The 25835-nt window shown below is 33.8% G+C and overlaps 2 protein-coding genes across 5 annotated transcripts in view; one reads left to right on the plus strand and one right to left on the minus strand.

The window, feature by feature from the left end:
- The first annotated feature begins 256 nt into the window (after window positions 1-256).
- Window positions 257-2434, plus strand: PMCH (pro-melanin concentrating hormone). The gene is made up of 2 exons (XM_055336467.1): window positions 257-1883; window positions 2228-2434. Exons 1-2 carry the CDS (start codon window positions 1635-1637, stop codon window positions 2432-2434), a joined length of 456 nt encoding a protein of 151 aa, XP_055192442.1. The 5' UTR covers window positions 257-1634.
- A 692-nt stretch (window positions 2435-3126) lies between these two features.
- PARPBP (PARP1 binding protein) overlaps window positions 3127-25835 on the minus strand; it is a 64464-nt gene continuing 41755 nt past the window's right edge. For 2 of the 4 annotated variants that reach the window (XM_055336463.1, XM_055336462.1), the window contains 5 exons: window positions 20567-20750; window positions 18828-19006; window positions 16324-16405; window positions 4098-4233; window positions 3127-3467 (listed from right to left, as the gene is read on the minus strand). In XM_055336463.1, coding sequence (XP_055192438.1) covers window positions 3127-3467; window positions 4098-4233; window positions 16324-16405; window positions 18828-19006; window positions 20567-20750 — 922 coding nt within the window. Of the gene's footprint in view, window positions 3468-4097; window positions 4234-10199; window positions 10289-16323; window positions 16406-18827; window positions 19007-20566; window positions 20751-25835 lie in introns of those variants that run through there. The other 2 variants (XM_055336464.1, XM_055336465.1) reach the window with 2 other exon arrangements.

Below are 25835 nucleotides of genomic sequence, written 5' to 3' on the forward strand. Positions count from 1 at the left end.
AGGCTGGGAAACCTGACCTAAGAGTTATCAAAAATTATTTTAAAATTATAACAATTAAGACTAGATTTGGCAGTGAAATAAGAGTGCAGAAAGAAACCCACATGTACACAGAAAGTTGATATACTACAGAGATGTCAGTGCAGATTAGTGGAGACAAGATGAAGAAATGTGTAAGGACCTCAAGAAAAAGTAAAATTGTATTTTTATTCTACGTCATATACAACATTTCAGATGAATTAAGAATTTAAATGTAAACATCAAAACATTTAAACTTTAGAATGTATAGATATATGTTAATGATCTCGTAATTGGAAAAAAAATTCTAACATGTTGAAAGTACTAACCATAAAGAGAAAAAAAAAAGAAATTTAAGCAATAAAATTTAGCAGTTTGATTCACCAAAAGACACCACAAAGGGGTTGAGAAGACAAGTCACAAAGTGAGAAAAAAAATATTTAAAACACACTTAACTAACAATAATATCCAGGATATATAAAGAACTCCCATAATCAATATGAGAAAGACAAACCACCCAAAAGAAAAATGGACACAGATTTTTTTTAAAGGGCATTTTATATAAGAGGAATGATAAACATCTGGAAAGACACTCAACTTCTTTAGGTCATCAAAGAAATGCAAATTAAAAGGACAATAAGATACCCAAGTAGTGGTTAGGACTTGGAACAATGGGAACTGTCAAACCTTGCTGTGGGAGCTTAAATTGGCTACTACTATTCTGTAAATATTTTGGCATCAGTAGAGTTGAATATGTGTATTCCAGGACTCAGAAATTCCATACCTAGGAATATACTGTAGAAAAAATTTTGCACATATGTACCAGAAGATAAATAAAAGAATATATTATCTTACTTGGTGGGGTCAAAATGAAAAATTATAGTTAAATGTTTAAGAATCACTACAACATATTTATCCAAAATTGATATTTATGGAACATAAAAATATTCTCTTCATGGACTTCCTATTCATTAATTGTTAAATTCATTAATAAATATAATATTCTTTTGTAAATGCAGAGATAAAACACACCTCACAGGTCAACTTTTGATATATTAGGAATGACTTTTTGTCCACACTGACAGGCATATATACTTTAATCACCAAAGACTAAACTGAGCATTTATGAAAGAAAATCCTTTTTAAAGATTATTTCAATTTAGTCAGGATTAAAAGTAAATAACACTTTTATCTTTATCAACTTCAAATAAAATAACTTTAGTTTTAATATCATATTTAATGGAAAATATACAGAAGAAAACAATAAGAATATGGAGAGCCTGGTGTCCTATGGTCTTCCTTAATAACAATCCATTTTCAAGAGACTGTAATCTACTCAACAGAAAGCATTCTATCAAGGATCTTAATCGGATTCTGAGAAAATTCACACTCAAAATAGACAATATGCTACTAAAACCAAAACAATGTAGGTATTAGCAGCTATACAAGGGGTTCGCCTCTATCTGATGACTCATTTCTAAAATGATGAAAGTCTAGGTCTTTGAAGTGTTTTCTATTCAAGCTGGAATATATATAAGGTAGGAATGACAGAGTAGGTTGAGAAATTTTTCTTCATTTTACATACCCTTACTTGACTCGATGCAAACATCAAACTAAGAATGGCAAAAATGAGTCTTTCTTCCTACCTATTAATACTAACTTTTTCTCTGTTTTCTCAAGGCATTTTACTTTCAGCATCCAAGTCCATAAGAAATTTAGAAGACGACATGGTATTTAATACATTCAGGCTGGGGAAAGCCCTTCAGAAGGAAGATACTCCACAAAAATCAGTTGTTGCTCCTTCTCTGGAACAATACAAAAATGATGACAGCAGTTTCATGAATGATGAGGAAAACAAAAATTCAAAGGTGAGTAGCATGTGACTTATCCTTTCTCTGATGGAAATCTGAATGATTTTTATGATATCTTTGAAAGTAAGTTGATATTTTTATAAACAGAAGTATATATAATATAAACAGTCACATTATGCTTTAGGACAACAATAAAATTTCATACATACCAGGTTGTTCTTCCACTCTGGACAATACCTCTTATCCAAAAGTTTTTTTCCCAAAAACTTGTATCTAACGTATTTTTAAAGAGTCAAAACAGTGCAAAATATCTCTGAACTGATCAATGAGAATATTATAAATATATTATAGTTCTATTACCAGTAAGGCAGCTAAAACACAAATCAATCTTTTCTTTACAGAACACAGGCTCCAAACATAATTTCTTAAATCATGGTCTGCCACTGAATCTGGCTATAAAACCTTATCTTGCACTAAAAGGACCCATAGCTTTTCCAGCTGAGAATGGAGTTCAGAATACTGAATCGACACAAGAAAAGAGAGAAATTGGGGATGAAGAAAATTCAGCTAAATTTCCTATAGGAAGGAGAGATTTTGACAGTGAGTAGTCTTTTTAAAATTCAATTCTTATATCTAATACCGTAAAATAGAATTCTGAGTTTAACTGGATTTGGATCCAATTTTAACAAAATCAAATAAGACCATGGTTCAATTACACTTGACATTAAGTGACCCCTGCCAAAGATGTGGGGCTAAAAAGCATTTAAGAGTTATTGTAATTTTGATTTATTCAGAATTAGCTGTATTAGACCCATTCTCTCATTTCTAATAAATTCTGTGTGATAATAATAGTGCTTTAAACAACTTAAACTTTTTTTTCCCTCCAGTGCTCAGGTGCATGCTGGGAAGAGTCTATCGACCTTGTTGGCAAGTCTGAAACCTGTTGGACCACATCATCATTTCTGAAGAAAACAAAATCATTTAACTGTCCGTTGGAGAAAAAGCCTTCAACATTACTATAACTTGTATTATGTTAAAAGTCTGCTTTAAAAGAAAGCAGTTACTAAGATGTATCTGTAGCCTAAATGATATGCTTTATCTGTGCATTAAACTTTGTGAATATTCTGCATAATTATGACTTACTAGTGTTTTTTAAATGCTTAACATACTAATCTTATATACACTTCAGACTAATATAACAAAGGATCACAACTTACATCTTGATCTCTTAAAAATTAAGTAGATGCCCTTGGTGAATGATTTAATATACACAGAAATCTAAAGCACATAAAAAACAAATTCATAGTCTAAAAAACTGAGTTAACTTTGTCTGGCCAGTAATCAATTTATTCTTGGCTGTACACTTGTTACTTTTTGCTACTCCGACTATTTTGCCACACAATTTATTCTGGAAATTGTTTGATGTCTTGGGTATCTTAACATTTTTATGTTGCGCTGGTTCATTTTCATTATCACAGAGATTATTTTTATCATCTAAGTCCACCTGTTTCCTTTTTGAGCTTTTACTTCCTGTCTGACTACTTGGTTTTCTTGCTACTTTTTCACTTTTACTTCTGTCCAGATGAACATTTCCAGAACTTGTTCCAATTGTTGGCCTTCCAACAGATGAATTTACACCTTCTGTTATGCAAGATGAAAAGAGGAAAGAAATTTTATAATATTTAGTATTATTCCATGTGAAAATTTTACAATAAACTTTAAAAATCACTAAAGAATATTAAAAAATTTGATTTGTAATCACATAACACTATAAATTACATGATGAGCAAATACAGCTACATTACTATCCCATTACTTTTCATTTTACCATTTACTATATCATTTATTATCCTTCCAAACAACAAATATTTGTTTTGTTTGAATGCATGACAAGTTATTTCTTAAATACATTTACTTAAATCAAACTGTCTATTCCTCCTAGATTCATACTTAGATTTAACTTTTTAAATAAACCCAGGTCTTAAAAATATAAAACTTTACATTTTACATTTCATACTTTGCAAAACAAAATCAAGTTTTAATTAAGTTAAAACCAATGTGGGACGCCTGGGTGTCTTAGTTGGGTAAGCATCTGCCTTTGGCTCAGGTCCTGATCCTGGGATCTTGGGATCAAGACTGCTTCTCCTTTCTACCGCTGCTCATGCTTTTTCTCCCTCTCCCTCTCAAATAAATAAATAAAATCTTAAAAAAGAAAACAATTAATACACTAGAATTAAATAGTCATTTAATTACTCAAATAAGTTCAATTACCAGAGAGGTCATTTTCCACATGAAGGATAGACAAAGGCTTTGATGCTGACTTAATATCATTCCATTTATCCTTGCTTATTGTGCAGTCTTCTTTGTAAGTACAAGTAAACTGAGATCTAATTAAGGTTTGCTTCATCTAGTAACAGGAAGAAAGAAGATTTCGCAATTTATTTTATTTGATTTATTTTATTTTTTTTATCCAGATAGAAATATATTCTACAGTAATCAAGATATAAAAATTTACCTTAAAAATTCCATTATGCAATGGAAACTTTTAACCCTTGATGTTTCATAGTTTACAATCGCATCCATTGTTACAACTGGCATTTTTGTTATTTTTAGTAATACCAGCTTTATGCAAACTTTTTATAGTTTTTGTATGAGTTTAGAAAAATCAATTTTAGATTCCAGAATATGTGACTACTTGAATATTTAGGAAAATAAGAAAGATGATTCAAATATACCATTCTAGGAAGATATGACCAAGTGATTGAATGGTCAAATATTCAAAATAAACTCTTGCATTTATCTTCAAAGATCATAAGTAGGAGAAAATCAGAAAGCTAAATTTAATTCTTAACCACAAAAAAGGATGTCAAAAAAGTAGCTTTGGTAATGTATTCTGCAAACATAAAACCAGTGGCTGTTTTAGGGATAGAAATTAATTTCAGAACAAAGTAATGTATATGGATAATGCAAATTTCAGTAATCATAGCTGATGTGTAATGAAGTCTAGTTATCATGAGGAGATAACTTCAAATTGAGATGTCAAAACATTTTCAGAAATAGATGTTTAAATTTCAGATAAATGAATAAAGAAGACCTCAACAATTCAAAAATTTAACACTTCAAAACAATTACATTATGCTGAATATTACTTACAAAATATTGGTTGATACAGTTCATAAAGTCTGAAATAGCACTTTATATATTTCATATTGACTAGTTTAATATTATATTATACATTCAGAAAGATTACTGTATTAATCAACTTAAATGTTTGCAAAAATAATGGCAGTGAAATTCACAGGCTTCAGTTTAAAAGAAATTCAATTAATCCAGTCGCTTCATAAGAGCAAGTGTTTCCAAAGGGCACCTGGGTGGCTCAGTCGGTTAATCATCCAATTTTCTATTTCAATCTCAGCGTCCTGAGATTGAGCCCCAGGCCAGGCTCCATGCTCAGCGAGGAGTTTGCTTCTCTCCTTCTCCCTTTCTCTTTGCCCCTTCCCCCATGCTTTTGCTAGCACCTATTCTCTCTAAATAGATAGAAAGATAAATAGATAGATGATGATAGATAGATAGATAGATAGATAGATAGATCTTTTTAAAAAAAAAAAAAAGGCAAAAAGCAAGTGTTCCCAGGATGACAAGTTTTATATCCTTCTGACAAATGGTATGTCTATGAGAGTTCCAGTTCCCAGATCACTAAAAGTCATGTTTAATTTGCTTCAAAATTTAGACAACTGGAGTTTGATAGCATCCATTTTAAGCACAAAAATTCACAAAATTGAAAGAAATGTAAAAATGTAAAAAATCAAAAACTATTTTAAACATTACAAGAGAGTAGGCTCTTGATTATGGATGACGGATCCTGAATCTATATGAATATAACTACCATTATACAGTTTCCATCATGAGATGCCCTAAAATATAACTAAAGGTTTTAACTAGACTTTTCTGGACTTTAGTAATTCCAAAAATACATAATTAAATCAAATAATAAACCTATTAAAATAGATTTTGTTAATAAAATGAACTTTTTAAAGTTTATATTACATCACATTATTACTATAATGTTATCAAAAACCTTTTATTTCTATCTGCAAAACCAGTACTGTTGAAATATCTTTAATATTATCATTATTATTATCTGTGACATCCCACAACATATCTTTCATTGGATCAGAGTTACTGCTTAGGGAAAATTTTAAACTTATTGCCCAAAATTAGTTATAAAGAGTATGGTAAGTCCATGAACGCAAATGAATGCTAGTGACTAACTAGGATCACTTTCATAGTACCCAGACGGTGAATGCACCTGTAAGTAGCTTGGAGGATTCTAGCATCCCACCACAGAATCTATATCAGCACTACCCACAAAACACTCTAAATATAAATACAATAATTATATATTTAGTACAAAAAATTGACAAAACACGAGAGACTCCTAACTCTGGGAAACATACAAGGGGTAGTGGAAGGGGAGGTGGGCGGGGGGGATGGGGTGACTGGGTGATGGGTACTGAGGGGCACACTTGACAGGATGAGCACTGAGTGTTATACTAGATGTTGGCAAATTGAACTCCAATAAAAAAATATACGTATAAAAAAAGAAAATTGATGTTTTCTCAATCTCATGGTTCGCAAAAATAAACATTTCTTTAGAAAGCTGTGTTATTTTTAGTAATTTTTGACATATCTAAGTTAAAACCTTTCCTTGCTATGTAAATACAGTGACAAAATAAGTGCATAGCCCTCTTTATACTAGATTTCCTATCTTCAGGCCTCCTAGAGAGAAATTAGTGAGCCTAGGTGACAGTAGGGTAATTTCAGAAAACCAGAATTATAAGGCAATGGGTTTTTAAAATACTGAGCATGAATTCAGATATGAAAGGAAATAGTTAACCACTTTATACACTACAAAAAATATCTCTTATAAAAATATCAAAACATGAGAACCACAACAGTTCTATAGTAATCTTGGAATACTTACGTCCAAAAGAAGTAACTAAGTAGTTACATTGAAGGTATTTGTTTTTCTTTTTGTAAGAAATTATATATGGGTTTTCTTTTCCCTGCCCTTACGAAAATCTCTTTTTTTTAAATCAATTATGACTTAGTTCCAACTATGTGATAGGCACCCAGAATATTAAAGAGATTACTAGGATGACTCTTATAATCAAGACATTCTACTTATAAAACCTGCTGTTGACCTGCTGCTGGAAGAAATAATAAATAAATTGGATAACAGACTCAAGACAGAAAAGATGTCAGAAAGCTAGAACCATAAGTAGAAAATAATAAGATGAAGATGAATGAGGATAACCAAACTCCTATATTTAAGTTCAAAATATCCATTACAGATGATGATGAGGAAAACCTGACTTAAAAGTAACAAATGAAAAAGATCTAGAGAATTTCATTGATCATGCACAAAAAGACAATGATGTGATGGGAAAGGAATCAGATTTGCAGTTAAAAGAACTGCCTTCTTCTAATACTGTCCCTATCACTTATAAACTAGATGATTGGGATCCCTGGGTGGCGCAGCGGTTTGGAGCCTGCCTTTGGCCCAGGGCGCGATCCTGGAGACCTGGGATCGAATCCCACATCGGGCTCCCGGTGCATGGAGCCTGCTTCTCCCTCTGCCTGTGTCTCTGCCTCTCTCTCTCTCTGTGACTATCCTAAGTAAATAAAAATTAAAAAAAAATAAAATAAAAAAATAAACTAGATGATTTCAGGTAAACCTCTAAACCTCTCACTTATCCACAAATAGGAATAATACTTATTTCACATAACTGTCAGAATTAAATACAGGTAAAAAAATAAAGGACTATATAAGTTCTAGAGATCCCTGTAGATACCCTGCAATTAATTAATGCAATAACATATATGAGGATAATTTTTCTGCAGAGTAAGAAATATGTTAAATTGGATTCCTCAGGACCAGGCCAGCTCTAAAATTATTCTAGGAATGCCACTCAAAAACTGAACTTATAATCAGCATCTTCATTTTAGTTATTGAAACAATACAAAATGCACTGGCTTGTATTCATAACTTAAAAGAGATTGCTTTTCCTTTGTTCATAAAAGTTGAATTTTTCTGCACAAGATTAGTGGCTACATAGAATTGAGATTACTTCCTGTTGTAAATCTTCCAAATCTTTCTGTGTATTTGATTTGGAATCACAAACAAGCAAAACAATTCCCTCTTGAAAGTGCTTTTGAAGTACTAAACAACTAAGAATAATGTCCAGATTCATACATGGCTGTTAAAATCATTTTATGTTCAAGTCACATGACAGAAAAGGATTGAATGTTTTCCTTTGTAGAGTGATTTCCCCTCTTTGGAAAGATTTCTATCCACAGTAAAATTGCAATGAACTTCAAACTTGCCAAGAATTGGAAAAGTCCTTTTGCCACAAGCTCTTTTTAAATTGGAATTATTAGTAGGTTCCCACTTTGAGGAAAATAGTACTTCACATAGGAAAGCCTGACTCCTGTTAAATCAAAACAAATGAGTCAAAACACCAAAAAGTGGCAGTCATTCTCAGAGTTAGCTGCACTAATAAGATAATGAAAGTGGTAAGCCCCATTATGCTGATAAATATATCGGCAAGTTTGAAAAAGGAAATTAAATTTAAAAAATTATAAAAAAAAGAAAAAGCAAATTATTCTCAAAACACATAGGTAATATGTAACTGAAAATAAATTCGAAATATATCTTTTCATATATTATTATCTTTTCAAAAGAACAAATTTGCTACCCTTAATGGTATATGGATTGTAAATGCATCAAATAATCATTTATTTCTTCATCAGTGAAATTTCACTTATTTTGTTAAGAAAGATAATAGTAGTATTACTACACACAATAGTAGCAAAAGTAGTAGCATTACTTTTTTATGACTCTTCACTATAATTACTATGCCTTTACTTATTCTTTGGAAATAGCATGACGTCTTTGAAGTCTTACACTTGAATATAAACCCTGCTCTTTTACTTACTAACTATAAGACTAGAAAATGATGCCTTCTAGAAGTGAACAAGGATTAACTGGAATGAAGGATATAAAATACCTAATATAACACTTGACACTTTGTAGGTACTCAATAAATGCCAATTTATTTCAGCCCAAAGAATTCAACTTTAGTTTCATTTAATACAAATATCCCATTTTCATTCTACTGAAAAACGCTGCTCACTCTCTTACAGTCTTTGCTTAATGTCACCTTCTCAAAAAAACCTCTACTGAGCATCCTATTTATTTATTTATTTTTAAATATTTTACTTATTTATTCATGATAAACACACACACACACAGAGAGAGAAAGAGAGAGAGAGAGAGAGAGAGAGAGACAGAGAGAGAGGCAAAGACACAGGCAGAGGGAGAAGCAGACTCCATGCAGGAAACCCAATGCGGAACTGATTCCGGGACCGGGATCATGCCCTGAGCCAGAGGCAGCCACTCAACTGCTGAGCCACCAGGAGTCCCTGAGCATCCTATTTAAAGCCAAAACACACACAAAGGAACACACTCTCCTTACTTCCTTCTGCAGCTTTATTTCACTCCACAGCACTACTAACCTTCTAATGCTCCCCGTGATTCACTTGTTTTGTTCATTATTTGCCTCTCCCAACTAAAATGGAAGCTCCATGAATGAAACTCTTAGTATGGCAACTGGTGATCTGCTCTGGCCCTCCTGCGGCCCTCCCCTCCTTACTGGACTAGCCTCCTGCTCTAGGCTCAAGGGCTTACAGTTTATGGCGAGGGTGATGGAGAATAGAGTGTGCACACCTCTTGGTGGAGTGTCCCTGAGTGTGGCACAGAATAAGGGTTGAAAGGGGATCCAGGAGTGGGCCAGTGACTTTTGTTTATATTCTTGTATCCCAGCCCTACAAATATTTGGGGAAGACCTGTCCATGAGGGCAAGGTTTTAGTCTGTTTTGTTCACTACCCTATTCCCGGTGCCTAGAACATTGTCTGGTACCCAGGAGGCATTTAATAATACATGTTGGTGAATGAATCAATTAATAAGTAAAATTTTAACAGTATAACAGATATATATATGCAAGAGGAAGGCATGAGGGAACAGAGACATGAATAAGCAAAGGCTTAGAGAAAGAAAAAAAGAGATTTACAGAATGGATTCTACTCTTTAACAGAACGAAAGGAAACCATGTGATACAGAAATGAGAGAAGTAGATGGGCAAAGAACAGCTAAATCACTCTGAGGACAAAAGCTTTGAGATAGAAAAACATGTCTAGACAAAGTAAACTCCTCTATTCAACAGAGTGGTGACGCCATTGGGTAAAGGAACAAGAGAGATGCATACACACAGGGAAAACCTACCTCATATTTAGGTACTGAGAATTATGCATCTGAGTCTGTAGGCCCTATTATATCCACTGTCCCTTTACAGGTCTTAAATAGTCCACCTTTCTTAGGTTTTCATGCACATAATAAGCCCTACAAGGAAAAAAAAAAAAAGACTATTCCTTAAAACCACAAAAGCCACATTTTCCTTAACCTTGCCTCATACTATTTATTCACTTATTTTCTACAACTACCCAACATACAGTCTATACCACTGAGATAATCTAATACTTTCATCAGGTTATGTGCTCAGCTTGGAAGTCTCTCTTCCATTCTCTCTATTTAAATCTTATTCTCGGGATCCCTGGGTGGCGCAGCGGTTTGGCGCCTGCCTTTGGCCCAGGGCGTGATCCTGGAGACCCGGGATCGAATCCCACGTCGGGCTCCCGGTGCATGGAGCCTGCTTCTCCCTCTGCCTGTGTCTCTGCCTCTCTCTCTCTGTGTGTGACTATCATGAATAAATAAAAAAAAAATTAAAAAAAAATCTTATTCTCAACTCTCGTGGTCAGAGCACCATTTCCTTTACTTATTGGTCTCTTGTTATTTCTTTTGTGGTTATCTAATCCACCAGAACCGCAACTGTTTTTATACTCTGCTAGCCACATGTAGTATATCCCAGGACCCTGGGATCATGACCTGAGCCGAAGGCAGACACTTCACCGACTGAACCACCCAGGTGCCCCATTCTGTGCCATTTTATGTGCCGCAAATGGATCCTCAAAGGACTCTGAGACATTTTCTGTTTCCTGAGTCTCTAAGACTGGAACCCATATGCAACTTTATATTAGTAAGAGAGACCTCCCGTCTGTTCCCTACGTCTTCTAAGTATCAACTGATATAAAAGGACCAATTAGGCTTTGGGAAAAAATTACAATCATTTTATCTTCTGGAAATACCATTTCTTTCCTATTTCCTCCTCTCCTTCTGGGACTCTAATTGGGCACATGTTAGACTTTTTCTAATTTTTCCAACAACCTATCTTCAAGTCTAGTTTTGCAACCTAATGCTACATCCAGTCTACTATTAAAATCAAGTAATGAGTTCTTAATTTCAGATAATGTTTTTACAGTTCTGGAATGTCTCTATACAGTTTCATAGATTTTAATTCTCTGCTGGAATTCCCCAATTTTTCATTCATTTTGCCCATCTTTTCCGAACTTTTACATATCAAAAAATGTTCAATTCCTTGTCAGCTGATTCAAATATCTGGATTATTTGTGCATCTGCCACTATTGTTAGTTTTCCCTCTTAATTAAAAGATAAGACTTCCTATTTCTTTTCATGTCCAGTATATTTTATTTCATGCTGGATATTGTGTGTAAAGAAAGTGTAGAGGCTCCCGATGGAGAACCTTCTTCCACTAGAAAGGTTTCCCTTGTCTCTAGTAGGTAGACATAGCAAAGGGCTGATAACCTCAATGCAGTCAGGAACTGGGCTGACCAAGAGCTCAGTTACATGTGTCATAACGTACATCTGACTTCTGGTTCTAATCTCTTCCTCAGGAATGTCCTTCCCAGGCTTTAAGTCAAGAACGTTGCGAATCTCTATCATCTCTGACCTAAAAGTCTGGGTGGGGGGAGGGTTCAGTTTGCCTTTCAGAGGTTTATACATTGTACTCTTTGGCCTCTCATCTTACTTCATTTCCAAATATGACAAATATGTGAAAGGGGACAGCCACATGTTGAATGTGGGTCCCACTCCTCAAGCAGAGCCTTGTCTTCTAGCTCGCTCAACAGCACAGATGATATTAGTTTACCAAACAAGCTCTTCGGCCTCCCACTCCACTTCAAAATCCAAAATATGTGCGCTAGGTAAAAATAACCATGCATTCAGGGCTCCTAAAGGTTCCAAACTGTTGCCAGCCCTCAAGATATCCACAGTCTTTGTTGGTCCCTCTTTCCATCAGTAGTTCCTTTATGTGGCCAAATATAAATCCTTGGCATGTATCTAAAACTGGCAAATAATCCTGGGGAAGAAAGAAACTGATAATAAGGTGCTCACCTCAGAAGGACTTTACCCTCCTCAGATTTTTAGTTTACTTAAATCACTTTGCTTACATAGCTTTCCTATGTCTTTAAAATATATTCTCTCCCATTTATATGCTTTTCATTTTGTTATTGTAGCAGAAATGGTTTTCTGCCACCATATCTTAGCTCTAAACAGAAGCCTCTAAGTCCGTGAGTGATTTCTTGATTCTGTTCCCTCCTTATTTGAGAGCATTTTATTTTCTCCTCAGTTACATTTTGAAGGCCGCATACTTTGTTATTCCTCATTTTTCAGTAGCCTGAGGAATGGTGGACACAGCAGAGGAGACAGTTTGAAAATGTTCTGGGTGCTACACTTACTCGTAGGAGTTTATTATTCATTATATGTACTGTAAGAAGGTTTACTCTGTCTACTTAGCCACTATATCTCATTCAAATGGAAGGGGGTCATTTGGATAATTTCCCCAGTTCATCATGTGGCATTGGAGGCTTCATCTGTGTAAGTATATAAGTTCCAGCGTTCATTTTTCACATTTTAACCACATTACTCATTACTATCTAGTTGCCACTTATTATTATTATTATTATTACTATTATTATTAATGAGATACACACAGAGAGAGGCAGAGACACAAGCAGAGGGAGAAGCAGGCTCCCTGTGAGGAGCCCAATGCAGGACTGGATCTCAGGACCCCAGGATCACGATCTGAGCCGAAGGCAGATGCTCAACTGCTGAGCCAGCCACCCAGGCATCCCCTCATTGCCACTTCTACTATTTCTCTAATAAGGGGGGAAGAAAAAAAAAAAGGAACACACGCACTTAGTTGGCCCTTCAGTTTGGGATATATTAGTGATAATTCTCACTAGTATAGTATCTGGGGACTGAGGCTGTATTAAGTCATATTGTGACTCTTCCCCCCAAAATCTTCAGATTCTTTCCTTGGCCTCATTTTTGAAGTTATTGTATCTAGTTGTATTATTCTTTATTGTTTGCTCTCGATGAATGCTTTTGCTAGTTACTATTTTATAGACATTGTAAGGAGAGAGAAATTCTATGAGTTAAGCTCAATCTAACATTTTAATTTGGATGTACCCAGAGTTTTCTAAGACTCTAAAAGTTCAACTTGGATATCTATTTAAGAATTTTCCAACACCATGAGCATTGGGCTGCCTGACTACTTACATAGGTACCAGAATTATAGCCAGTCTATTTTCAAACCACCTAAACCCTAATTTTCACTGTCCTAGCTACTCTATGTTTTAAAGATCCAGCATTTTCCTGATCAGCTCACTTAAATTACTAAATCAGTTACTGCTGATTATCCTATGTATTATTGTATGTATATGGGCAAAAACATTAAACTCAGAATAAGGAAAACACCTGTACATGGGACTTTTCAGTTGTGCCTGATGCACAAAATACTGCTAAACCATGAAAGGAATACAATTAATTTACAGAGATATAAGGAGATAAGTATCTTCTGGAAAATCTTTTAAGAAAGAGATATGAAGATACTTGTATAAACTGCTTGAAATGGGGGATGAGGGGGTGTTGGGATGTAACCATTCCCTAAAGGTTCCTATCTATCACAGTAGAATTTATTTGACCACCATGGACAAGTTTCCTAATAAGCAATAGTAGGAAATAAAACTTGAGGAACCATAAAATGAATATGGTTTCATAAGATTTTACGATCAGAGGGGTGTTTATTTTTATTTATAAATGATAAACTAAAATCTAAGAAAAGTTCATTTGCCCCATATAATGACATGGATACTTCCAATCAATTATCATCTATGACATCAAAATTCTAAATACCCTAATATTTTCTATTTTTTGAAGTGCTCTTTGCAAGACACCATTTTAAATGTAAATCATGTATTCTTTCCATGATTAAAAAAGAACTATATGCCAAAAGAGCAAAATTAACCAGACAATAAGACAAGAAGCTGTTAAACTACTTTTCCATAGTAACTTAGTAGTAAATATTAATACATTTTTTTTGTTATTCCAACAAAATACTTTAGCTGGCTATGGTTCTGCTGTATACCTGGCTAAACCAATTATTTTCACACTTTGCTTTTATAAAGACCATTGTACAGTAAGATATAATCATAAACACCAATTCCTTCCTCTCTCTATTGCCATTTTGTGTCAGAGCTATGTAGACTAAGCCAGCTCCACTATTAAGTAAAGGTAGCAATGTAATTATAATTTCATTAGTATTTAACCATGGCTTTGCCCACATTTCATAGTAGTTATGAGATCTTGGACAAGGTGTTTTCTCAAGATTTTGGTCTCCACATCCATAAATGAGACAGCATTAAAAAATTTCTCCTCTACTTCCCAAAACTTTCTAAATTTGACTATACATTTTATAGTAATTAGCTGACTCTTACCAGTTTCTAAAAAAAAAAAAAAAATTAAAAAACCCCACCTTATTCTTATTCTTAAAACAGATTTTTTTCATTTTGATTTAGTTAATTCTAACAAAATATCCATTGATCTTTATTCTTTATTTAACTTCAATTAATTAACATATAGTGTTAAGTTTCAGAGGTAGAGTTCAGTGATCTATCATATCCAGTTCGTGCTCATTATATCACATGCCCTCCTGAATGCCCATCACCCAGTTACCCCATCCTTCCAACTCTCTCTTCCCTCCAACAACCCTCAGTTTGTTTCCTATGGTTAAGTCTCTTATGGTTTGTCTCCCCTGATTTCATCACTTTATTTTTCCCTCCCTTCTTCTACAACCCTGTTTTGTTTCTTAAATTCTACAGATGAGTGAAATCATTTGATAATTGTCTTTCTCTGAATGACTTATTTCCCTTAGCATAAAACTCTCTAGTTCAAACTATGGGAAGAGCCCAGATGTCCACTGACCGATGAATGGATAAAGAAGAGGTGGTATAAATACAATGGAGTATTACTCAGCCATCAAAAAAATGAAATCTTGTCATTTGCGTTGACATGGGTAGAACTAAGGGGTATTATACCAATGATCTTTAAATGAAAATATTAAAGTTTGTCAGTATCCATAGCAGGGAAAAAAAATTAAAGAATTTGTAGATTACATTTCTGGTTCTAATAAAGTTGAAAGAATGGATTTTTTTCAAAAAGATCTTATGCCTTGACTGTAAGTGCTTATGTAATATAACAAAGGATTGACAAATTTTACTCATAGAAAAATTGTATAAAACTCCTTGACATATTCCACAGGTATTAAGTACTGACAACAAATAATAGCCAAAAGAAAGATAAGACTTATTAATATAAATTGAATGGGTTTTGGGTATGAAACAGATAACTAAAAGTTCTGCGAATTGGGACTAACTTACCAAATGCGATATAAAAAGCATACAAATTAGAGTTCTTAAAGCTGTATGAAGATGAATAACTTTGATAATTTAAGGTAATTGTAAATTTTACATGAAAATTTTGAACAAATGAATGAATTATTAACCATAGAAGAATATCTAGCACATAGCAGATGCTCAATAAATGTATGCCGAATGAGTTAAGACCAAATTTCTTTTTGAAAATAAGACCAAAAATAAAAAAGAAAAAGAAAAAAAGAAAATAAGACCAAGAAAATTTTAAATACTTAAAAAAAAAAACACATTATTGGCTACTTACAGGAACAAATGTTTGAATGAGGGCAGAAAAACTTAGCTCAAATAATATAAAGTTATAAAGAATAGCTCTAATCAATAAACAATGTGAAATGTTCTTGTCTTAATCTACAATGAATGATATTCTGCTGTATGTCTCAGACAGGAACAAAATGGAAATTATTTAGTCTTTCAAGAATCAGTTTAAAATGTGAGAAATGTAAGTGAGAACATCATATCTTCTTTACTTTTGCCTTCATTCACTGAACAATATGTATTGAACACTTAAAATAGCAAGTACTTAATTCTTTCCTTCATTTAGGTCCAGCAGATTGAATAAGCCAAAGACTAATCAGCCATGATTGTATAAGAGTAAAGTTTCTATATGTCAATGCCATAATTCATTTTCCATTTAAGTCTTATGGCTCCAAGTACAATGTATATTTATAATATCCAGCTCAGCTTTCTATTTTTCTTCTACAAATAAAACCATTTTTATCATTTTTATGACAGTATATTAAACCGTACCTTAATTTTTTTCTCTTGCGTTGACTTACAGATACGTTCTCTTAGGGATTTCATTGATGAATTATTCACTTGTGTGGGAGATCTATGTCCAAAAAAAGCAAAAAACATATAAACAAAAGTAGCTTTTTAACTTGTTTTTGCCCCCTCTTACCCAAAAGCAGTTATAAAATAAAAAGACAACTGAATCTAATTGTTTATAGCACTGTATAAAAGTGTTAGTACTACTAATGAGAATTCTAAGTATTGATAATTTGCTCAATTAATTGATTCAGTCACTACATATTTGGGTTCCTAATATACATATGGTACTGTGCAAGATATTATAAAGGATAGAAAGTAGATTCATTCATTGCCCTGAATTCAGACTCCTGAAGCCTAAGGAAATAAGATATCCACACAACTAAAATTTAAAATAAAAAAGGACAAGTGCTGTAGCAGAGGAATTCAAGAGAAAAATACAGTTTAGAAATAGGACAGTCAAAGAAGGCACAATGGAGAAAGAAACACTGGAGCTTTGGAGCCAGACAAACCTGGATTCCTCAATAAATTCCTTTCTGGCTTAATAGAGCCAGAGTCATAACCTCTTTAACTCAAAAGACTGTTATATAAGGATAAAGAATAGTCTATTCTAAGAAACACTAGTTTATAACCTTACATTGACTTATATTCATACACCACATTGTTCTTAATTTTATCATTCCAATGCAGACCACTAAAAATTCACCTTACCATGAATTGGCACTTGTCTGCACAATGACAATTGCAAATGTTAAGGTAACTGTAAGCAATTGAAATATGTGTGACCACATGGTTGAGAAAAATACTTCTTTAAAGTGGATGTAGGAGGGGGATCCCTGGGTGGCGCAGCGGTTTGGCGCCTGCCTTTGGCTCAGGGCGCGATCCTGGAGACCCGGGATCGAGTCCCACATCGGGCTCCCGGTGCATGGAGCCTCCTTCTCCCTCTGCCTATGTCTCTGCCTCTCTCTCTCTCTCTCTCTCTCTCTCTCTCTCTGACTATCATAAATAAATAAATAAATAAATAAATAAATAAATAAATAAATAAATAAATAAATAAATAAATAAATAAAGTGGATGTAGGGATTGATTTTGTTTAATAAAATTCTATAAACACAAAATAACTTTCTCTAAGAAAAGGGTAGAATTGAATCTGAGAGAAAATTTAATCATTTATGTTTTTATCTAAAAAGCAAACTTTGTTAAACAGAAGTAAAGTAAAAGAAAAAAAAAACAAGGTTCATTTTCTTTCCACTTTTTTCATAAATTATTGAAAGAATAAATTTTCATTGTTACGAAAATATTTGAACACTTTTAAGATAGAACATGGGAAAATTATATCACACTGAATTATAAAATAATAATCACTGAAAGCTGGTGAAGAAGATTTTAAACAAATTGGAGGACAACACTCAATGACAGGTCATTGCAAAGTTTCTCTTCAAAGAGAAAAGAAAAATAGAAGAGAGCAAACAAGTAGGATGATTTTGTAAAGTTTCTCCACAAGGTACTAAATACAATTTAAAATCATTCTAAAACTTTACATTTTTCTACAAATGAACGTTCATTAATGGAAAACACTACCAACCTACTCAGTGTTTGACCTAGTTGTTGTTAAAACTGGAGCATATCAATGTCTTGTCCAGAATATCAACACATTAATTTAGTTAAGTATTTTTCTTCATACGATGACGAACCGACAGATGTCAACTCGCATGTAGTCTGGTATACATGCTCTCTCTTTTTTTTTAATTGGAGTTCAATTTGCCAACATATAGTATAACACCCAGTGCTTATCCTGTCAAGTGCCCCCCCCTCAGTGCCCATCACCCAGTCACCCCAACCCCCCGCCCACCTCCCCTTCCACCACCCCTTGTTCATTTCCCAGAGTTAGGAGTCTCTCATGCTCTGTGACCCTCACTGATATTTCCCACTGATTTTCTCTCCTTTCCCCTTTAATCCCTTTCATTATTTTTTATATTCCCCATCTCCTGTTCTCATGCACAGCAGTACAATCTTTGGAGGACAGACCTTAGGTTTTGGGGTAAGACACTTTTGCTACTTGCTAACTGTACTGTCTTAGGCAAATTACTTAATCTCTGTCTCTCAAGTATCTAATTTTTTTTTCTTATGAAGTGGGGATATCACTGAAAGATGTTGTACAAGGGCTGAGATAATATGAGTGAAAGCAGTTACCAAAGTTCTTGACATACACAGCAAAGGAAATAAATATTTCCAAAGCAAAATACAAGCGCCAAAAAATAAAAACAAAAATACTTGCCATACTCTCATAAAATACTATATTTTTATAAAAACTTTCTCATATCTAAATGTTCAATCTCCTTTTAACTTGTTTTCTCTCGTCATACTTTTCTCTAGTTTCTAAGTTTCTTACCATAATATATTTCTTTTTAATCCAAGAGGTGTTTTTTCAAAAATTCCCTTTATAGACTAAATACTCACATACATATAACTTCTACATTACTTACCTAAAAAGTGTAAGAATAGAAATTCCATTATTATGAACTGTGTTTTCATCATCATATAAAAGCTCTGCTTTGTTTTTGGTAGGCATACTGGCTGCTTCTTCATCCAAAAGAACTAGTAAAGTTTTCACAGTATCTCTGCCACAGTATGCAGTCCCATGGTTTATGGCATAAGACTTTGGCTAGAACAATAAATACTATTAAGTAGAAGTTAACAATCAAAAAAAAAAAAGTTAACAATCACCAGAGTTGGGTGATCAGCCATTCTTTTTCATTTCTTGTGCCACTGATCTCCTATTGTTTATGTTATAAAAAAAAAAAATCAACCATGGGAAATGGCTTTAAGGCACGTGATATTTCCCCCTCAAGTCATACTAAAATCAATCTTATCACCTTCCCAAAGCATAAAAGAATATAGAAAATATAGAAAATAATAGCATAATAGCATCACAGAAAGATATTGGTTCTGGTCAAAATAACATCTGGCTTTAAGTCAGAAAATTTAGTAACTAGCTAGCTTGGTGACCTTAGCCTCAGGATTTAGCCTCCCTGTGTATTTTCTCTTTCTTATGCCAAAGAGAGATGGGGTTCTGTTGATCTGAATACCAAACCAAATAGATGGCTGTGAAGATCTATTCAAATGCAAAAATTAAAAAAAAAATGAGTTGACATTCATTCATTCATTCAGTAATCCACTGATAAACACATACCAAATCCTAAACACAGTGTTTGAAGTTTAGGCTACAGAGGTAAACACCACCACTTCAAGGAACCCATAGTCTCCTTGATAAAATAAGTAAGTAACCAACAACTGCATTACAAAGTGCTAGTCACAGTAAGTGTTAACAAACGTAAAACACATGGGGCAACAACACAGAATCTCCCCCATGTCCCATCTTCAAATACATCCGAAAACATACATTGTTACAGAAAAACAATTAAAAATGGTTCCCAAAGACTGTGAATAAATAGATGAATAATAAAACATAAGCAAAAGTCTTTCTTCATACACAGATTATCACAATCACACCTATGGAAGGGGGCTTTTGTTGCTTGAGTAATTAAACTGCAACAAATGGATTATCACACATACTCCCAAATTCTTTTCTACAGCTGAAAGATGGTAGCCAATTTCTCCTATAATACTAACACTGTACAATGATGGAGTACCTATGTTAAAAAAACGAAAAAAACAAGAAAGAGGTAAACATTCTGGGACTATATAGTTAAAAGATTACTAAGCATAGGAAAAATTCCTCATGTTTGCAGGAGGCTGGTAATAGAGATAGAAACCAACAGATCATAAGGATGAAATAATTATACTTAAGAAAAATAAACTGAATAGAAACCATTTCTATTACTGTTCTACACAGTACCTAATACAGGGATCAGACCCAGAGAAACCCAGCTCTTATTTTATATTTGAATAGATGGCAAAATAATGGTTCCATAAGAATAATTACTGTAAAACACTTTAACATCCACTAAGAATTATAAACTTCTAGTGCTACAAGGGATACTGAAGATTATCCAATACCCCACTTTAACAAATAGACTTTGGCCCAAAGATGTTATGATTTACTCAAGTTGATAATCCCTATTGAGAAACATAAATTTCCAATATCTCATAACACAGGAAAAACATTCTTCTGGCTTAAGTAGCAATAGTAAACCATTTCCATAATAAGTAGAAGTGACAATGTTTTGTATAGAAGGATAATGAAAAATAAAAAGTTCATTACCCGGGCAGGACTGATGTCAGTAGTACTAACAGCTACATCTCCTTGTTGAGAATTGATAATATTTTTAATCCTCAAATCCAAATCCTGAGCAACTTTCTCTACTGCTTTACAAAAAGGATCCCTGCTGTTCTGGCCTTTAATCAGCTGCATCTTTATCACTGAGAGTATCCGACCCCCTGCAATGCTGAAGATAGAAATAAGATCACCTTTATAATAGTATTAGAAATGACACTATGCATATGAGCTTGAAAATAAACTTCTCAAAGTTAACCAACACTTTTCAAAAAATATGACTTTGATCTTATAAACCAAACTAACACATTTAAGAAAAGAATGAGAACCATGAGCGAGAAAATTAAGGTTTTCTTAAAGCAAGTCATTTCAACAAAGTTACTTCTTCCCTGATTTGAAAGCTGAAGGGAAATATTTTAGTTATATATAATAACAGTTTCAGGTGCAGTGCAGCCATACACACATAATATAATTAAAATATGTATGTTTTGATACAAGGTAACAGAAACACTATCTCTCAGTGAATACCTAGAATCCTACATTACTTTAATCTTAAAATCAATTCAGTAAGTATTATTATTCTCAAATCACAGATGAGAAAATTGAGTCTCAAAAAGGTTAAACAGCTTGTCCAAGAACACAAGAGTGTTCTGGGCTAGGAAGGAGGTGGTGAGGACTGACCCGAAACAGGACATTGCATTCTGATAAGAGAATTGTTATTGTATGCAAGGGGGAAATTAAGGCTAGTTAATATTGATCTAAAGCAAACCAATGACTGGACCAACTATGTTCAATAGACAAGTGTTTTTAAAAACCTGAAATCAATTATTTCTTTATACTAAGCCTGAACCTGAAATGAATTTAGGTTGCAGTTCCTGCTCTAGAAGGCTGACCTAAAAAAAATATAAGAAATATATAGGAAGAAGGAGTTTGATCTATTGCAAGGAAGAAATTAGAGGTGCCCGACACTAGGAGAGACCTTTTTTTTTTTTTTTTTTTAAGTCAGGAGATCTCTCCCTAAAGGTATCCCTGGAAAGGCGGCATGGTGCTGAAGAAGAAGGTGGTATGTCCTGGCTATAAAGGCAGCTGCCTGAGCACAGAATAACAGATCCCATCTCCCACCTCCTGCTTCCCACCTCTGCCTTTTACCTTGGGTATGTTATTTAACTTTTCTGTGACTTTTATGGCAGCATAAAGGAAATTATGAATTAAAGTTTTTATCCAGACTGCCTAATTACCAGGTTTTATGTTTTGGGGAAGAAGCCAGGTTTCATAACAAACACTGGAAATATGTTTACATTCAAATAGCTGTTCCAAATAGAGAAGGCAAGATAGAGAAGAAAACTGCAGAGACACTTAATGTTCGATTAGACTAGTGTCTCCCACATTTGCCTGATTATCAGAATCATATTCAGCATTTGTTTAAAATATCAACTCCAGCTCACACCCTGTTGAATCACAAACTGCTGAGAAGGATACAAAACAGCTGCATTGTTTTAAAAGTACTACAGGTGATTCTGACAACTACATAAGCTTGGGAAACATTTCATTTAAAAATAAAGGAAGAAAAGAAAAAAGAAAAGAGCTCCCTGAGAAGGAACAATATTTACTAATCTTTATACTACCAGTTTATATTTGGCACACAGAAGAAATGATACGTTTGTTGAGTAAATGACCATTATCACACACAACAATCAAAAATGTTTAATAGTAAGACATAAGATATATATTTTTTGCTATTATTGTTATTTTTGATACAAAAGTACTTATGGACTTTCCACTTACACTATGGCAGACTAAATAAATACTCTGGGGGAATATCTTACTGAATTTGGCAGGAACGGGGGAAATCTCTAAGTACCACTTAATCTCTCCCCAAAAAAGGGAAAAACAAGAGCTAGAGTGGAAAATTGGGAGCTGTTAAATGGGAGGCAAGCAGAATAAATGGGTTTTCCTGAAGACAAAAATCTCTGGTAGCACTTTGATCAGGACACAAAGCCCTGGGTAGAAGAAGGCAATCAGAGAATTTCAACCTGAACTAGTTGAAGGGGAAGGATTAGTATGACTTTATTAGATTTTTTAAATGTATTTTATATTCTTGAAGCTCTTATTTCTTTTTTAAAGTTTTCTATTTGGTGACAGCATAGGAATACAATGGCTTGTTTATTGACCTTGTGTCCAGCAACACTGTTAAACACTATTATTAATATTAATAATTTGTCTCTAGATTCCTGGAGTTTTCTACATCTACTATCCTATTATCATCAAAAAGAACTTTATTTCTTCCTTTTTTTTAATTTCTTCCTTTTAACTGTTAAATCTCCTTTTTCTTTTCCTTGCCTTACTATACTGAATTGAATATCTGATAGTACACTAAAAAAAGAAATGATAAGAGCAAGAACTCTTATCTTGTGCTAAATCCTAAAGAGGATGCTAAAACATTTTACCATTAAGTAGGGTTTTATAGAAACCCTTTATCAGGCTAAAGCCCTTACTCTCAGTTCATTTCACAGAGTGGGTAGCCCTGTAGAGTGGGTATGTTCCAATAGACTCCTCACCTTAGGCAGTCCCTGGGCTTTGTCTTTGCACTCTCAGACTCTAGTGGCTGTAAGAATAGATCTTCCCAATTGCTAAATACTCTCAAAATAAAAGCTCACTTCCCTTCTAGACTCCCCTCTCTGGCTTTCTTCCCTCCCCTAGTTTTCGGCTTATATTTTCATTACGTATGCCTAATCATCAATGCATTCAAGAAGTATTTTAAAAATATGCTATCCAGCATTACTAGCAATTTTCAGTGGAAGGGTCAACCAGGGGACCTAGTCTGCCATAAATGTGCAATCAGAAGTCTGAGTAAACTCTAAGAACTGTTATATATATATATATAGGCACTTTCTTTTTCAATGCTTTCCCTTGATTTTCAATCAAAAGCACAGAAAGTAATTGGATGAAATGAAGCCAAAATGAAAACACAACACTATGTGCTTTCTCTGGGAAGTAATCTAATGGAAGAGTTTTGGAAAAGATTCAAAAGGATAATAAAATATGAAAGAGTGTTTTAATGTCAATTACAAGAACAAAAAAAAATGCTTTCAACGGTATTAGGTTAAAGTCACCTTTCCCTCCTTTTCTCACTCTTTCTATAAGAACAAATACACTAAAATATTAAAGATGATATAATACCCTGAGTTATATTAGGAAAAAATTTATAAGATTTGTATTTCAGATATTATGAAGCTCAACATTTTGACCTCGGCAAAATACCTCAAACACCAGTGCTACGCCCAGTCCATTGTTATACATTGTCTCCTAAGAGCCAAATATCTGCACAGCAACACGGTGGCATAATCCAGACTCTTGCTTCTAGAGACTGGCATCTCTGAAGTTTTAACTCAAATGACACCAGGACATTTGTGTTAGGCACTGGGATACAATGAACAACATATTTTCTCTTTAAGAGGTCACAACTGATCATGTGAGAAAGTGAGATACTGAGGGAGTGTGAGTGGGTGGGTAAGGGAAAAAGGAGTTATTCAGGAAGGCATCCCAGAAGATATATTATGAGTACTCTGGACAAATATTAATAGAAGAATTTAAGTGAAAAAGAGGTAAATTGCAGATCTTTACAAACAAAAAAAAAGGGCCCTAGGGCAGAAAAAGGGAAAAAAAAAAAAACTAGTAAAGGAAAACACAATTAAATCCACAGGCCTGTATTAATATCTAGTGACTGAGACAGAACAATAAGCAATAATACAAACAGATTGGTAATACTTCACAGTAATTACTGAATATCTTTACTATATGGGTTGGCTTTCCCCTACCATATTCAAGAATTAGATAACTACTTGCTAAAACATATCTGTAAAAATTAAGTATGTGGGTGCCTGGATGGCTCAATGGGTTAAACATCTTCCTTTGGCTCAGGTCATGATCTCTAGGTCATAGGATGGAGCCCTGCTCAGCAGGGAATCTGCTTCTCTCTCTCCCTGCCCTTCCCCACCACTTGTTCTCTATCTCTCTCAAGTAAATAAATAAAACCTTTAAATAAATTTTTAAAAATTAAAATTAAGTATGATTAAAAGTGCTCCATAAGATATATCAAAAATGCTTCTAGAATATTTTTAAATGAGAAAAAAAATGTAACAATATTTTGGACTGGATAATTTCAACTAGATTTAACATTCTATAAATGTATTATATTTAGTCCAATAAATATAATTCAAGTTGCTATTATAAACTTGAAATACATAATTTTAAATATTTGAACAACAGAGAACTATTTTATGTAACAAGAAACCCTTAATTTAAGATTTTTAAGGAAAGTATAGTATGCATTTTATGGTGGCACCTACTGGCAAAATGTAGAAATACAACCAAATTACAGCTAATATGGCCTGATGAAAAGTTGGCAGTGGAGAGGGAAATGTGAGACTCAGTTTTTCTTTCATTTCTTCCCTGTCTATTCCCCATCCCCCTTTTGATTCAACAATTATTGTGATTCCCTACGACCTCTATCCTATTATACTCAGTTATAAGAATTAAACACATTTTTATCTTTAAGTTTTAAGGTTGAGACAGAGGCTAGAACAACACACAGGCAGGAGTTAGAGCCTATAGAATTTCTATATCATATTAAGATTTTTGTAAGTCTTATCCTGAACCTAACATGAAATCATTGAAGGATTTTAATTACGAGAGTAACACCTGCTGTTTTAGAACGACCACTGGCAGCAGTAAGGACAACAGGATGGGGTAACTCAAAATTGGAGGTAGAAAAAACAACTCAGAGAGAAGTGAAGAAGTTCAGGCAAGAAAGGTTAAAAGTTTGAAAACAGATTTTCCATTAAAAAAAAAACAAATAATATAGGAATAGAGATGAGAAGAATATCAAAAATGTTAAGAAGAATTGATGGATCCTGGTGTCTGAAGGGAAAGAGAAAGGAGAAAAAGAAGTTTAGGATATATTTCAGATTTCTGGTTAGGCAGCTGCAGGAAGACAAGCTTTGTCAAACTGGGCACTTCAGGAGGAGAAGTGGTTTTCAGGAAAAGACAAAGATTTAGTTTGGAACATGTTAAGTTTTAGTTGCCCTTGAGGTCACAACATATAGTTAAAGATATATTTTTGAAATTCAGCAAAGAGGTTTGAATCCCACTGAAATATAGAGTAAAAATTTGTATATATGCAGTCCCAGTAGGTGGAAAATAAGAGAATGAAATCTCAGAAGTACAGGGAAAAGAGTTCTAAGAAAGAAAACCATCA

This window comes from Nyctereutes procyonoides, unplaced genomic scaffold (genome assembly GCF_905146905.1).
Source record: "Nyctereutes procyonoides isolate TBG_1078 unplaced genomic scaffold, NYPRO_anot_genome, whole genome shotgun sequence".
In the NCBI taxonomy this organism is placed as follows: domain Eukaryota; kingdom Metazoa; phylum Chordata; class Mammalia; order Carnivora; family Canidae; genus Nyctereutes; species Nyctereutes procyonoides.